Source organism: Triturus cristatus, chromosome 4_1 (genome assembly GCF_964204655.1).
Source record: "Triturus cristatus chromosome 4_1, aTriCri1.1, whole genome shotgun sequence".
NCBI lineage: Eukaryota > Metazoa > Chordata > Amphibia > Caudata > Salamandridae > Triturus > Triturus cristatus.
In genome coordinates this window covers 877,977,043-877,992,308 of record NC_140585.1, presented here as the reverse complement: position 1 = coordinate 877,992,308, position 15,266 = coordinate 877,977,043, and the positions used below count along the sequence as shown (strand labels likewise).

General features: G+C 45.4%; 1 protein-coding gene across 1 annotated transcript in view; it reads right to left on the bottom strand.

Moving 5' to 3' along the window:
- Window positions 1–15,266, bottom strand: part of EXOC4 (exocyst complex component 4) — a 1,933,985-nt gene that overhangs the window by 1,290,520 nt on the left and 628,199 nt on the right. Inside the window, exon 8 of the mRNA XM_085653593.1 lies at window positions 12,863–13,008. Within this exon, the coding sequence (XP_085509719.1) occupies window positions 12,863–13,008 (146 nt within the window). The remainder of the gene's footprint in view (window positions 1–12,862; window positions 13,009–15,266) is intronic.

Below are 15,266 nucleotides of genomic sequence, written 5' to 3'. Positions count from 1 at the left end.
ATCGCCAAACATTCCTCTTATAGCTAAAAATGGTTGCATTTTTTCAACAACACAGTTTTAAAACCACATGATAACCAAAACTAATGGCCTATGTCAAAATTTCCAAACTGGGTTTCACAAAGTAAGAAAAACGGAATCAACCCTGGCCAAAAGTAAGGATGATCCAGGCCAGAATGCTTAAAAAGACATGTCAGCTTCGTCCTCCATAACCAACAGACAACCTTTGACACAGTTGATAGCAACATCCAAATTAGTCATATGGCTAAAATCGCTTAGTTGGCATAGTCCGCTCTCAAACAGTTGTAAAGAACAGATCCCTATTTGTCGACCCATACGAGATCCCGATCACAATTTCTTCTACAGAGCCTCAAAGACAATCCCGTTCCCAATGTCTACTTGAGATTCTTGGGGCTCTGTCAACAGCACCATATCCTTTCCTCTCCCACCAAAGCCCTACTCTGTCTCACATTTACCTATTCCACCCCCCCGGTCACAGCCTTCACCTTCTCCTCTCTCTACTTCCCTGCTCTTCACCCAAGTCCCATCAGGTCCAGCCCTTCCTGGTATCCTGTATGATTATACTCTTGCACAAATTAATCTTCAACGCATTACCATTACATATGTCCTCACTTACTACGTACGCTCTTCTGCTCTTGACCTTCTCTATTCTCACTGTTTCCTACCATCCCCTTTTACCCTCATTCTACCTAGCACTAATGACGGTCGGTCTAACGCTTATCCTACGAGAAGACTTAATTTCTAACTTCCAACCACATTACCTCATTTCACCCCTCCTCAGAGTCTTTCATTGACGATCTACCCCACAGGTTTTTTTATACCCAACATACGCCTAACTCCTGGACTTCTGACATAGGTGATGAAGATGACTCCCCAGTCCTTCCCTGAGGACTCGTTTTACCGCCTTCCTCTCCTCCTCCATACAATTCCGTTCTTATCTTCCTTCCAACCCAAACATGATTTCAGACCTGGCCATGGCACTAATTCATCCTAAGCTTCACCCTGGGATGAACTAAAATCAATTGTTGATCCAAAAGTACTGGGACTCTTCTTTGTCTTTGACACAGTACATCAACATAATTTACTTTTGGAAATTCCAGCACACAAAACTGTTGCCATTGTGCATTATCAACAGAGGAAACAGATCTAACCAAGGCTCTGCCCACTCTTGGAAGAGACCTTGTGCTACCTCTGGATAGAGACATCATTTGTGATCTGTCAAGCATCGATTGCTGAGGTCGTCGGCTTACCAGGTGTTGGACCAATAGGGTTATGCTCTGGTGTTCCAGCCAAGTCCAAGGGTTCAACGCCTCTTGATAAAAGGTCCTCGACCCCAAGCCACCCTGTTTGCTGTAATACCACATGGCGGTGGTACTGCCCGTGAACACCTGTACCAGCCTTCCCCTGATTGAAGGAAGAAAGGCTTTTGATGCCAATTGGATCAACTGAAGCTCCAACAGATTCATGTGGAGCCTGGATTCCATTGGAGACCAGAATCCTCTGATCATCAACTCTTCCAGGTGGCCGTCCCAGTCCAGGAGTGATGCATTTGTCACCACAGTCAGCTCAGGTTGGGGAAGGTTTAGGGGTCTGCCACTGACCCAATTGGGGTTTGTCAGCCAGCACTGCATGTCTTTTGCAGTCCCCTCCAAGATCTGGACCATGTCGGAGAGATTCCCAATGCTGCCACCACTGGAACTTCAGGTCCCACAGCAAAGCTCGCATATGGCAACAGGCATGTTTCCCTAGCAGGATGCATGAGGCCAAGCAACCTCAGAGTCAGTCTAACCGAAACCCAGGATTGAGGCTGAAACATCCGTATGATAGCCTGAATATCCTCAACCCGCTGCTCGGGAGGATAATCCTAAAACTGCACTATGTGCAGAATAGCTCAGATGAAATAGAGGATCTGAGACAGGGTCACGGTGTGAATTTGGCAGGTTGATAGTGAACCCCAGCAAACACAGAAGGTTCGCCGTAGTCTGGAGGTGGGAGACGACTGCCTATGGCGAGCCCGCCTTCAACAGCTAATCGTTGAGGTAGGGGAAGAATGGAACCCCTTTAACCTACAGATGTGAGCTGCGACCACTGCCATCACTTTTGTGAACACCCAAGGGGCGCTGGCAAGGCCAAAGGGGACCATGGCAACCTGAAATTGTTCTTGGCCAACTGGTAACGCCTTTGGGTAGGCAGGATTAAGATGTGAAAATATGCATCCTGCAAGTCCAGCGATACCATCCAGTCTCCTGAGTCCAGGCCAGACAAGACTTGAGCAAGTGTGAGCATATTGAATTTTTAACTTTTCAGCAAGCAATTGAGAAGGTGCAGGTCTAGAACAGGATAAAGGCCTCCGTCCTTCTAGGGCATTGGAAAGTAGTGAGAATAGCAATCACAATGTTCGTCTGATGCGGGCACCTTCGCTATAGCTCCATTGGCCAAGAAAGCCAACACTTCTTGATGGAGCAAGGAGAGGTGGTCCTCCGTCTGCTTGTCGTACGTAGGTGGCATGGGCAGAGAGGTGGAACAAAGGGAAAGGTGTAGCCATTTTGAACGAGTTGCAAAACCAAATGGTCGAATGTTATTGACCTCCAGTGGTGCAGGTGATGGTGTATCCTCCTCCCCACTGGATGCCCATGATTGTCGGAGGGCAAACTATAAGGGTTTAGAGACTGCAGCTGCCTGGGGTGTTTGACTGGCCTGACATCTGGCTGTCTGTCCCACTTGGTCTGTGGGAAGCACGTCCTCAGCGGAAGGCAGACTGGGTCAATGAGGGGCCATGGAAAGGCCCAAATACCTGGCTGTAGCCCTGCTATCCTTGAAGCGCCCAGCTCTGAATCTGCCTTCTCTCCAAACAAACGAGAGCCATCAAGGGGAATGTCCATGAGTGAAGCTTGGACATCCCCACCCTCGAAAAATCAGTGGTTCTTAACCAGCCATGGTGCCTTAGGGTTCCCGATGATGGAATCGCTCTGCCCTGCATGTTTGTTGTGTCCAGTTAGCATCTTATGGTGATATTGGCTGCATACCTCCCATCAGCAATTGCTTGAGAGAGTACGTCTCGGACCTCCTCGGAGACCATGGGCAGCAACTGCGCAACTCAGTCCCAGATCGTATGCAAGTATCGGCCCAAGAGGCACACGGTGTTCACAGACCACAGTGCCAGGCTGGCGGAAGAGAACATCCTCTTCCAGAATGTATCCAGCCTTTTGGATTCCCTATCCGGTGGAGTGGTAGGGAATGGGCGGGATTGACTTTAAAGGTGGAGTCTGGACCACCAAGCTCTCTGGAGTGGGGTGCTTGGTGAGGAAACTGGGGTCCCCGTGGCAGGACAATAATGGCAGGCATTGCAAGGGCTTCATTGAATGGCAGTAAAGGTTCGGAGGGGCCGGCTGAAGCACCACTGTAAAGACATTTGTCTTAACTGCCACGGAGGGTAGCGTAAGGTCCAGGACCTCAGCCGCCCTCTGCACCAGCAATGCGAATGAGGCACTCTCCTCGGCAGCCCCGGAAGTGTAAGTGACCAGGTCAGTGTCTGGGGAGGTGTCCAGTCCACTGCGATCCGGTAGATCCTCATACTAGTTGTTCTCTGGCTCTTCTAATGTCTGGTATTCATAAGGGTCCACAGACCCCTCTCAATCATCACCCAATCCAATCCTGTTATAGGAGTGAGGCACTGGGTCCGATATGGAGAGTCTGCCCCCGATCGACGTCGGATGACACCGGTCCGCCTCCGTATTGAAGGTGGGAATGATGATGGAGGAGGCACTGCTCCAGTTGCACCAACAAATCCTTGAGGCCAGACTATAAAACCCATCTGGGAACGATCTCTGAGGGGCCCCACCTGTACTCGTGGTCCATGGCGCAGCAGTCCTCGCATGTCTTGGCGTCGTGGTCTCGCTCAAGATGCCAGAGACAGATAAAATGTGGGTCCGCCACTGACCTCTGTCGGTGCCAAACAGAGCATACTTTAAAACTTGCCTTTCTGGTGGACATCTTGCACGCAAGGAGCCAAAGTTTCAAAAAATCTTTGACAAAAGGTCAAAACAAGGTAAGTCAAAGGGTGAACCAGGCATTAGAGACTGATGCGGGAAAGCAAGTATCTCCAACTGGATGGTTACTGAGTAGGGGCAACAGATAAGGCACAAGATGTGACATGCTGGATCAGGAAAATATCATACTTGATCTTCTGATTGGGCACCGCAGATAAGGTGGCACGGTACGTAACAAACAGAATTGAGGAAGTACCTAGATATAGGAAGACAGAGTCTACCTTATGGGTTAAATGCATGTGCCTGTCCTTGGATGACAAGGTTGCGTTCATGTCGGAGACAGACCGCAAAATAGCCACGTTTTGGCCAAGTTTGCAAAGGACTTGAGAAATGAGTCTGATAGCTAGAGAATCCAAGAAATTAGGGAATATGACCTCCCAAGATATGTTCTCATGATGGGAGCAACAAGCTATGTAATTTCTAGAACACATGAGCTGCCTGCTTTCCATGGAACGTTGACACTCCCTTCTCATCAAAGTAGACTCCAATTCACATCTTTTTTCTTGCTTGATAAGGATAAGGTATTAGGAAAATCTTTAAAGCCAAGAATTTTGTGGAGGGTGCTCAAAGCAAGGGACAGTTGGCTGGCTGGTCCAGGTTCCAAGGCTCCAAAAGAGGCCAGAATGACAGAATAGGTGGAATGTGGCAATATTACAAGTTTATCAGAGGCCTCTTCCCCACCAGATGCCCCGGACGCAGCAGAATAGGGAACTTCTAGGAAGCAGCTAATGCCCTGGGTGATTTCACAAGTAAGGGCTACTATGTCTTCCCCATCAGAGGTGGGAGGTTGGCTGGCTGTCTTCATTCACAGGATGCAGGACTTAAATGTGTTCAGTGAGAGGACTCCAAATAGAGTTCCATGGCTTAACTGTACAGGGAAAGAAACCTCACCACCTCGTCTTCTCTCAAGGAGAATTTACCCCGATAGGCAGGAAGGTGACAGAACTGGTAAGAAAAGGGTCAATAGGAAGGACAACACTCCATCCCAGAGACTTCCTCAGCATGCTATTCTGCTTGGTCCAGCGAAAGGACAAGGGATACTAACTAGCAATCATCCTCAAAGAGTTCAATGAGTAGCAAATCGCAAATCGGGTATTTGTAAAGCGCAAACTACTCACCCTTTCGGGTCTCAAGGCGCTGGGGGCCATCGTGAAAATTAAGTGAGCTATTGCCCAGAGTCACATGGTGCTGGGATGATCTGCCGCCAGAGCGAATCGGATGGAACCGTGAGCCCTGTGCTTTGAAGTCAGCTGCCCTGGCCGCTGCACCACACCTCTCCACCTTGCAGGTGAATCACCATTGTAAAAAGGAGGGTATCCACCTTTTCAGGGATGTCTTCTAGCTAGGGGATTGAATGTAAACGTAAAGGATGCATACCTGGTGGTCCCAGTCTTTGCATTCCAATGAAGTTTCCTCTAGTTTTTATGGCAAGAGGAGGCTTTCGTGGTTTAAGGTCCCGCTGTTCGGCCTCCTGTCTGCATCTTGGTGCTTTACCAAGCCAATGAGGCCGACAAATGAATTATTTGCAGTAAAGGCCACATACCTAATACCATACCTTGAAAATAATCTCCTAATTGACCAATGTACTACATGCTTGCAATTCCACCAGGAGATGACTGTCAGTCTTCTCCAGGGACTAGGGTTTGTCGTCAAAGGGGAAAAAAACTCAAATTGGTTCCACCATGGTCTGTGACCAGTCTGGGTTTTGTGATGGACTCTGAGATGGTGACACTAAAACTCCTACCAAAACAAATGGCACCCATAAGGAAGGAATTGGGGAAGGCACTAGCTGAAAAGAAGTTTCTCTCAGGAATCTGGTCAGAACGGTCTGACTCCTCTCCTCCCACAGCCAAATGATATTTCCAGGGCTGCTCCACTATAGAGCACTTCAAAGACACCAAGCCATAGCTGAACCGCATGGAAGCCTGGAATGGATGACCCAATCTGGACCTCATTACAGAATTGGAAGCCAGCTGCCTAGGCAGTGGCAACAGATGTATCAATATAACTCACAAAAGGGTATATTATAACCCTTAGTACTGAGTCACCAGATGTACCAACAGGAGGACAGTGTTCAGAGCAAAAGTGAAAATTCCACATCAACTGCCTGGAGCTACTGGCAATCTCCTTCACAGTGAAGTGTCTAACCCATGACAGATCCCCTGTTGCATTGGATACTGCAACTGCCTTGCGGGTCATTGATTCAGCATTTTTGTCGGCACAACTATACTTTGATGAGCGCAGAATACCTCAGACACAAGCAGAACCCAGAAGCAGACTGAACCTCCAGATACCTCCTGGATTCCATTGCATGGAAGTTGCATTCGGGGAGCTTCAAAAAACGAATGATGATTTGGGGACCCTGAGAGGTGGAACTGTTTACCTCGAGGCAAGGCCATCAGCTTCTGGATACTTCAAATGGATGCTGGATACAGGAACAAATTGGGTTAGTACTACTGAACTAATTAATACCGATTGCACGCAATCTGGAACTTTTTAGTGATACCGAACGTCGCACACTCCATGAGAACACAGGGTACAAGTGTTGACATAGTTTATTACCATGAAAGCCTACAGATGATTCAATCAAATGCACATATAAAATGAAGTCAACAAATGAACAAATGCATGTGCTAAGGTTAAGATAAATAAAGTAATTGACAAGGAAAATAATCTCTCTCATGACCATTTTTGTGTCAGTCTATCTGTTGTGGCTGGGAGACCCTCACCAACTCAGGTCATTGGTGCAGCCTCAGGACAAATGGCTTGGGCAATGACATGACGCTCGGGTGCTTGCTTGTATCTCGTTTCAAATGGATGAGTGCTGTGCACCCTAAATTTGTAAAAAGCCGCCAATCGTCCTTAACACTGCACTACTGGCATTTTTAAGCACTGCAAATGTCAGCTGTTATTATTTTCCCATTGAACGGTCCTTCATTTACTGGCCTCAGATGGACCTCCTCAATCCTGGATTTGTTTTCTGTAAGCAACCTTGCAGGTGCTTTACACCTCTGCACATGTGAAACTTCTTGCAGCTTCTCTGATCATAGGTAGGTAGGTAGGTAGCTGCCTATCTATGATCACATGGGCTCTGCATAACCAGACAAGTCCTGAGAACATCAACATTAATTTCATGTGCAGCCAATGTTTAGTTAACCGCCAAGATGCTTTTCACTCCTGCTGTTGCTACAGAACTTCTTAACTCAAGTTCAACCAAAAGGTCGTAGTATCAGGTGCTGCCTCACTTTGCTGCTCTATTCTTCACTCACAGACCGTGGCAACAGATTCCTTAAACATGACTAAGTGTTTAATGATCTAAAATTGTACACTCCATTCAAACGTGTTTCAGGAAACTAACCATTCTGCACTATTCCTAGGTGCTATCCCTGATTTTAGGCGCTATACTAACGTCAGTCCACCACAGATAACTTTTATCCAAGATTGGGAAAAGGGTTGCAATTACATATTTTGCCACTTTGCGATCATCACAAGAGTGACAGCACACGTCCACAGACAATTGGTGAACATGATCTTGGAAATGTAATTCTGGAGGATGCAAGTATGATTTACGGTTCTAAAGGAACTTTCCTGGAAATCTCCAATTCTTCTTTGGCAGCTTCTGGAAACTCTGTATGATGGTGAGGGGCGGTCATACCAGCAAATACTGGAGGGATCTCTGAGACTGATGGCCTGGAGGATAAGGTGAGACGCTCAGGGAAACCAGGCCTTTCACTGCGTGTCTCATCCAATGCACCTGGGGTGAAAGTACAATCAATTGATACCCTTTGGTGTACAGGAGAAAGCCCTGTGGGTGTTCTGGGTGAGGTCTAGGTCCCACAGGAGAAGGACTTACTGAATTTATCCTCCCTGGCGGAGACTGTGCTGGTTTAAGACCGATTAAGGCGGTGAAGATGGCCATTTCAGTAGGACACACCCTCATTAAGAGAGTACTGTTGGGTGGACATCCAATTGTCAGTAGGCTTCTCAGAAGAGTTAGACTGATCTTTCCACCTGTTGTGGGATGTCAACGTGATTTTGAATTGTCTTCTTTCTTGGCCTGATAATGACGTCTTAGAAAATAATTTCTGGCTAAATTAGTGATGCTGCTATGTATAGCATCCAGTAGAAGAGTGTTAACGGTGAGTTCACTGGACCTGCTGGGTAGGGTGTTTACCATGAAGGGGTCACATGACCACTGGAAGGACAAAGTCCATCACCCTATCAATGTTCTGACAGGACCGGAACAGAAGCAGGATTAATTAGGCAGAAGATTCCCACTGCAGTTTTCACAGAGAAAGTGCAGGTTGTCTTTGGGGACCGAAGGACAGTTCTGACTGGTGTAGATAATGGGTCATCATTTTTGGACTCATGGGAGTTGTAGTCTCAGAAAGTACTGTTCTTTTTGTTGGTAGGGGGTCGAGTTGTGGGAGTAAGGGGTTACACAATGTGTGTTTTGTTTTTCTAAGTATGTGTGCCATGCATACTCCATTTCTCCGATGTTTCCCACTTATGTTCCCACTTTCTCTATTTCGTTTAAAATGTAGCATTTTCATAAAAACTTAGTACAGTAAATGGTTGTAATTTCCCAAAAGACTATGATTACAATCGTTCTTCTACAACTAATCAATGTCATTAATTCCCTCATGAGTTGTTTTTCACTGAAGGTCAAAATGCTGAAGTGATGATATTGACACCACCGATCAGTGAGAGAAGAAGAAATGCAACACAAACCCACGAGGAAATACAATGTTAATTTTCTGAAATGCCAAAGAACTGAGAATGACAAAAAACAGGAAATCAATAGAGAAATGTTCACACCGTGATGCTGCATGACAAAAGCTAAATGCCGCAATCCATATCCCAAACTAGAATCTACAATAAGAAAAAAAACAATGTTTAGTTGTGCATCAATATTGGGCAGGGCGATTCCAAAAATCGAGCATTTTCAGTCAGTTAATTGTGAATGTGGCAGTTAATATGTTATTGTTTTCTCGCCTACCAATGGTCAACGTGGTTCCTGGGTGTTTCGATGCGCGTAATTGTACGGCAGTGCCCAAACAGAAAGGTCATGAGGTGGAAGAAAGGATCAACATGGAGTTATAGGCAACACTAATTTAAAAGAGAGTTTCAATGTTTTGGCCTCAAGAACAGAAAATGCATGACCTCCGGTGCGAGACGGGCGCACTTGCTATCAAACTTTATACCTTGAATTATAGACTTCCTTTTTGGTGTTTAGAGAACACAGCCAGCTGCAAATGTTTAATCCGGAAGCAAAAGCCAGTCAAAGCTGGTTTGAAACCTAAGAATATTAAGAGAAACTTTAAAAAAAAAAACCAGCGAAACAGCCTGAGATTACTAAACGGGGCCAGAAAACAGACAAGTAGAATGTAACTTTGCATGACAGAATCTAGCAGAATTGTGATGGAAATTGTAAACCAGAGAGCAGCACGCAACCAAAATGCAGAATTAGGATTCACTCTTGAGTGGATTATATCTACCTAGAGAATTCATCATAGTTCGATCTGATCTGAGACATTGGACTTTACGGTCACAACAACATATCACCACACGTCGTTTCTGTAATAGCTGTATGTGACGATCTAAGAAAGAAATGGAGCGCACAAACTGTGTCAGCACAGGAAGACGTGAAGCCAGCTTTGGAATCCTTCCCTCTCCTCGGGAGGGGACCGAAGGTGTGCCTGTCACAGCCATTTGGGGGTTCAAGGGTAAACAGTGATCACTGAACAACAGCGGAGGCAGTTGGGGCTTTCTTACCACTGCTGTCCCAATGCCAGAGGGTACTGAAATCTGAGCACCATGAAACGTCCACGCCCTGGCACACTTTCAGCACTTGACTCTCAGGACAGGGGCAGAGGCAGGCAGACCAAGACTTCTCAGGGAGGTAGTGTGGTGGGGTCGAGACTCCGAACTCAACAGTCACACAATAGAACTCAATGGTAGCGCTTTAGCTTTACGAAAAACGGACAGTTTGTTTTATTTCACCAACTACAGCACAAACAGATTATGCAAGGGAACACGGGGTTCTACCAATGAACTACAGGTAAGGCAATAAACAGCAATCTTTAAAGGCAAACTACAGAGGCGGGGTACCTACGAAATGAGAGCAGATTACTGTGTGTATGACACACAGGTCATGCTCCTAATGTACCGTGTTCTTAGCACTTGAAAATTAGGCCCAATTTTAAGCGCTGCATGTCTCTGGGGCCTAATTCAGTGATTGTTTACCTTATCTAATGCACATTCCTTGTATTAAAATGGAACGCACGATCCTTGTTTTGTCTCCCGAAATGTTACTATTTTAAAATGTAGGAGGTGATCACCATAAAAAGTGTGAAAAGGGATGTGGAACGAGGATGCTAGAGGTACATGGAGATCTCGCGCGCTCTCTCTCTCTCTCCAGTTCTAAATATGTTACCCATTTAAAAATATTATGCTATATAAGAAATACAAGCCATTACTTTGATTTACAATTTTTAAAAAGGTCATTTTTCGTATCAGGGGAGAGGATGTAGCCCTACGGCTAGAGCGGTCGACCTTGAAGTTGGGGAACCGGGATCGAGTCTCGGCAACGACGCTCAACATCCTGTGATTCTGGGCAAATCACTTAATCTCCCCGTGCCTAATAAAAATGAATGTGTCCATGTGTAATGAAACTGGTGCTCATGTAGGCGCTCTGATACCCGATGTCTGGGGTCTAGTTTGCAAAACTCCAAAAAAAAAAAATATGCACATACACCACTAACTTTGCTCATCTTGCGCCGCAGAAAGTTCTTTAAATTCAATAGGTCCTATTCCGGCAACTAAGAGCTCAGGTATGGCTTTCTTTTTTCACGAATATAGAATGCAAGCACCGTGGGTGCTCATTACAACCCTAGTGCTGCTAACATAGAACACACTGGAATATAGCGATGGACTGCTACTGCTGTTGGAAGCATATGTTTCATTCAGCATGCCAGATATCAATCTTGTGTATGGAAAGATATTTGTGAATTTAGACACGTGCCCTCATTTTAGGAGTGTGGAGGATAGTTTCCTTGAGAACATAACAGCTGACTCATCAAATTCCAGCAGGGGAGCAACATTTTTCAAATGGTGAAATCACCTAACAATTCACCAAATATCGTTACATTTTTGTGGACCCACCTATAAATAATTACATTGTGACTAACATTTAGTATCTTCTTTAGTACATGCTCATTTTGGTAACCCTCAAAAAGCTGTCCTTCACTCCAGAGTATTTTAGAACATACAAATGGAAGAGCCTTAATCCCTCAAAATGCAGCAGTTATGATTCCAATATCCTTCCAACAACTCATTACAAAAATACAATTGCACAAATAACTTTGGGAATTACACCAAAATGTCCAGGGGTCTGATTTACAATACCGATATTACCAGGGGATTGATCCTGCCGTAAAGGTTACTGCCCTTCAATTTTCGATAATATTGCTTAATTCATCTATAGTCACTTAATCACTCACAGCTTTGTGTGTAAAAAATATGTCCTTATGATTTAGGGTGAGGCAGGAAGTGTGGAAATGGTAGTGGCCGCGCCGCACCATTCTCGATGTTCCTTTGAACGAATTGATTGTAGGGTGTTCTTGTCCTACACTTTTTAAAACAACAATGACAGATCGACTCGTTTTGGGGTTAGGTGATAAGTTGTGACAAGCACATTTTCAGTGGGAAATCTATGCTGCAGAACAAACATACATTTTCCTTTTAAATTACAAATACCTGTATACAGTGGATCCTGGACAAACTTTAGAGAAATCACCGAACATCAGGAGGGCTACAATAACCGAACATCAGGAGGGCTACAATACCCGTAATTCTCTGAGTTGGATTCCTCCAGCTTAATTTACGTTTTGCAAGTTTCCTGTGTATCCTAACTGTGTGTGCTGGCTGGCGCTGCAGCGGAGTGGGGATTCCCTGGCTTCATTCATGATCGTAAGGCAATTCTATTGGGGTGCATGTCAATTGGAGACATAGCATACTGCCCAAAAGCATCCACCCTGACCACACGTCAGCGGAGATTTTCTGTACAGCAGCACTGCCAACAGTCATTGTTGTTCAATTTCCTTCTTCCAAGGGTAACCGTGGAGGCCCGCTACCACTATGAGATGGACACATACACTGTGAAGAAACAATCTTGAAGTCTAGATTTACAAAACATCTGGAGGATGTTCTTGGGCACTTTGATGTTCTGTGACAACCCTACCCCAGAGAGTTATGTCATGTGGAATGTCTCCTACAGAAGAATGAACCTAATAATAAATAACTGGGACTCCCTCTGCTTTTCCCGATTGGAATAGAATGTAGAAATCAGCAGCCATCACATAGTGAACTGACAGTGTAGTCAATAAGGTGTGCAGCCCATTCATATCTAGTAGTAGCAGAGGAGGTGGAGTTAATGTAAAACAGGACATAAAAAGGACATAACCAGTGCATATTTGGTAAGCAAGAACTTGGCAGATTGTTGAACCCACAATACCATACACCTTCCTGCTGTGGCACAAGATCCATAAAATTCTCATGCCTGCCCAAATGTGATCTGTTGAGTGGCATATCAGCTCTCATCCACTCATCGGATTCAATAACACACTTCATACAAAGAGATGCAAACATGCCAGTACAGATGTTTCCCACATTTGACCACTGAGACCGAGGAAGATACATTTACCAGTAGTTAGAGGTAGACAGAAATATTAACTTTTCTGTTCCTCTAGACACTAGCAGCTCCGCATGTAACCACTGACAAATAGTAAACTTACTTAAAGAGCGAGTTTTTCGGCCTTTGAGGTTTCTTTTTCGCAAAAAAGGCAGCAAATTCCCGGCCTGTGCTGCCGTAACTGAGCTGAGCAGAAGGTTCAGAAGATGTCCGTGTATTTTTCATATCCAGGTATTCTGTCAGCAGCATCTGTGTGGAGAAAACTACAGGGTAAAGACAAGTGCAAAAATAATACTGAAACATTTCACGGTCAAATCCTTCACTAAAACTATTACACATTTCAAGTATGGCGGGTGAAGTAAGAAGCTGACTAGAATAAAACTCAACATTAAACAGGTACATGCAGCGATGCAGGTCATTCACCGTGTGAGACAAAAATAATGACATCATTTTTGGAAGTGACATAGCAGATCCATAAAGCATCAAAAGTGCTAGTGTCATCAGTTCAGTGTAAAGAACAAGTTATTTACCTTGGTCAACACTCTTTCTGGTGGATACCCTTTCTAACCGCAGTTTTCTCACCTTGTGAAAACCTGATTTTTCATATCATTGCCCCATGGTGCTGATAGGTGGCGCCATGCCATCCCGGAACTTCCATCGGAGCTGCAAATAAATGCTACCTCTGCGCGCTGAAGTCAGTTTCATTCTTGGCTGCCCTCAAACGCGGTGCTCAATGATAGGATCATGTGCAGATTTCTAGTTTGGGACTTTTTATGTATGGAAAAAGAGATCATTCGACAGAATGGGGAGGTCAGTGAGGAATCTGTGTTTAGTGTCCACAAAAAATGTCGTTACTGAAGGTAAGTAAATTGTTCTTCTGATTGATACTTCTAGCCACAGATTCCTCACCTTGTGAATAGATACCAAAGCAGTACTTCCTAAGGTGGGTGGGTCTGTGGACTGCCTCACACCAAAAGGTCCTGCAGGACGGAACTGGGAAAGTGACCCTCCCAATCGTGTATGGTAACCCTGAATCTGCAACAGAGGAAATGTCTATACCTCCAATTGGCATTTCACATATGGGCTTTTTTTCTTTGAGTTCCAATATTTAGCACCTCTACCGCAATACTAAGTACAACCATATTCAAATCATCATCCTCAACACCATGCGATTCTGGATAGGGTTGGGTAATTTCACAGACCTATCCTTCCTCCTTCTACATATTTTGTAAAAATGTCCTATCAAGCCCGACCCCAAGCATTTTTGTACATGTGCTGGGCATTTCTTGTCACTAGCTAAATGACCCACATTGCCACAACTGAAGCTTCTCCCTTTAGAAGTACATTGGCTTGAACTATCCATACAGCTTACCGTAGTAGCTTGAGATTCTTTTTTACATACTGCCTTATGGTCACTAACTAACAATTTTTTGGAAGGCTCTAAGCCACCAGCCCTTTATCTCTGTCTTTGTTTTCTTCTGTTTTATCTTTGCTCTCAGATATACCTGCTTTAGCACACCTTCCTGTCAACACAGTTCTTTTAACAATGTCAACTTCTTCCTGTAGAGTTGCTTCGCCTTTTGCCCATAAGTTATCCTGGATGTTTGGATTTACTGCACTACTTGGTCACAAACAATTCATCATGGAGATCAGCAAATTTACACGTTAAAGCCAAATTCTTAAGTGCTGCAACGTAGTCTTCTATGGGCTCCTCTTTCCCGAGGGAAAATTTGAACCAGTCTACTGCCACACACACAGTTGGTTATTAATACGTAACTCAATTCTCCAACACATTTTAAATAACATCCCCCTGTTCTTGAAGTCTGAGTTTCTTTTGTTTGCTGTTATAGAGTTTTAATCCTGGGCTAGGGATCGGCATACAGCGTAAATCCCCAGAAAAAGCCCCTCCATCGAGCATTCGCCTATCGGGAAACTAAAACAAAAACGAACAAGGAACCTTGCTGAAGTCAAATGCAAAGCTGGATACTACCACCAGCGCATCTCACTGGAAACCGTGCAGTGATGAGAGAGCACTGGGACGTTTTCTAATTCGGTGCCTTCCCAATCACATTCATGGGGCCAGATTCACTCCCGCAGCACGTTCACGACTGCAGGACGGACAGAAATCCTGGGACAGCTGCAGGAGCCCTCAGACATCACTCCCTCTATGCCACTCCAGTGGGTGGCTTGAGAGACCTGGTGATGGGGAGACGGAGGTGTCCATGTTTCTTTGAGATGAACCCGCTGCTCCCCTGCTCTCGACTGCCCAGCTTCTTGCCCCACTCGACCGCCCCTTACGCTGCTGCTTTAGCCGTGGACAAGTGAGTAATAGACTCTGGTGGCTGCAATTCCAAGGGACCACTCTCCTGAGCCCCCAATTGTGGCAGCTTACTGGGCCTGGGATGGGGAGATGAAGGTGGCCATGTCCCTCCAAGGACTGCGCCGCTGCCACTCTGTTCCCGGCTGCCCAGCGGCTCGCTTCACCCGACCCCTGCGCTGCTATGATG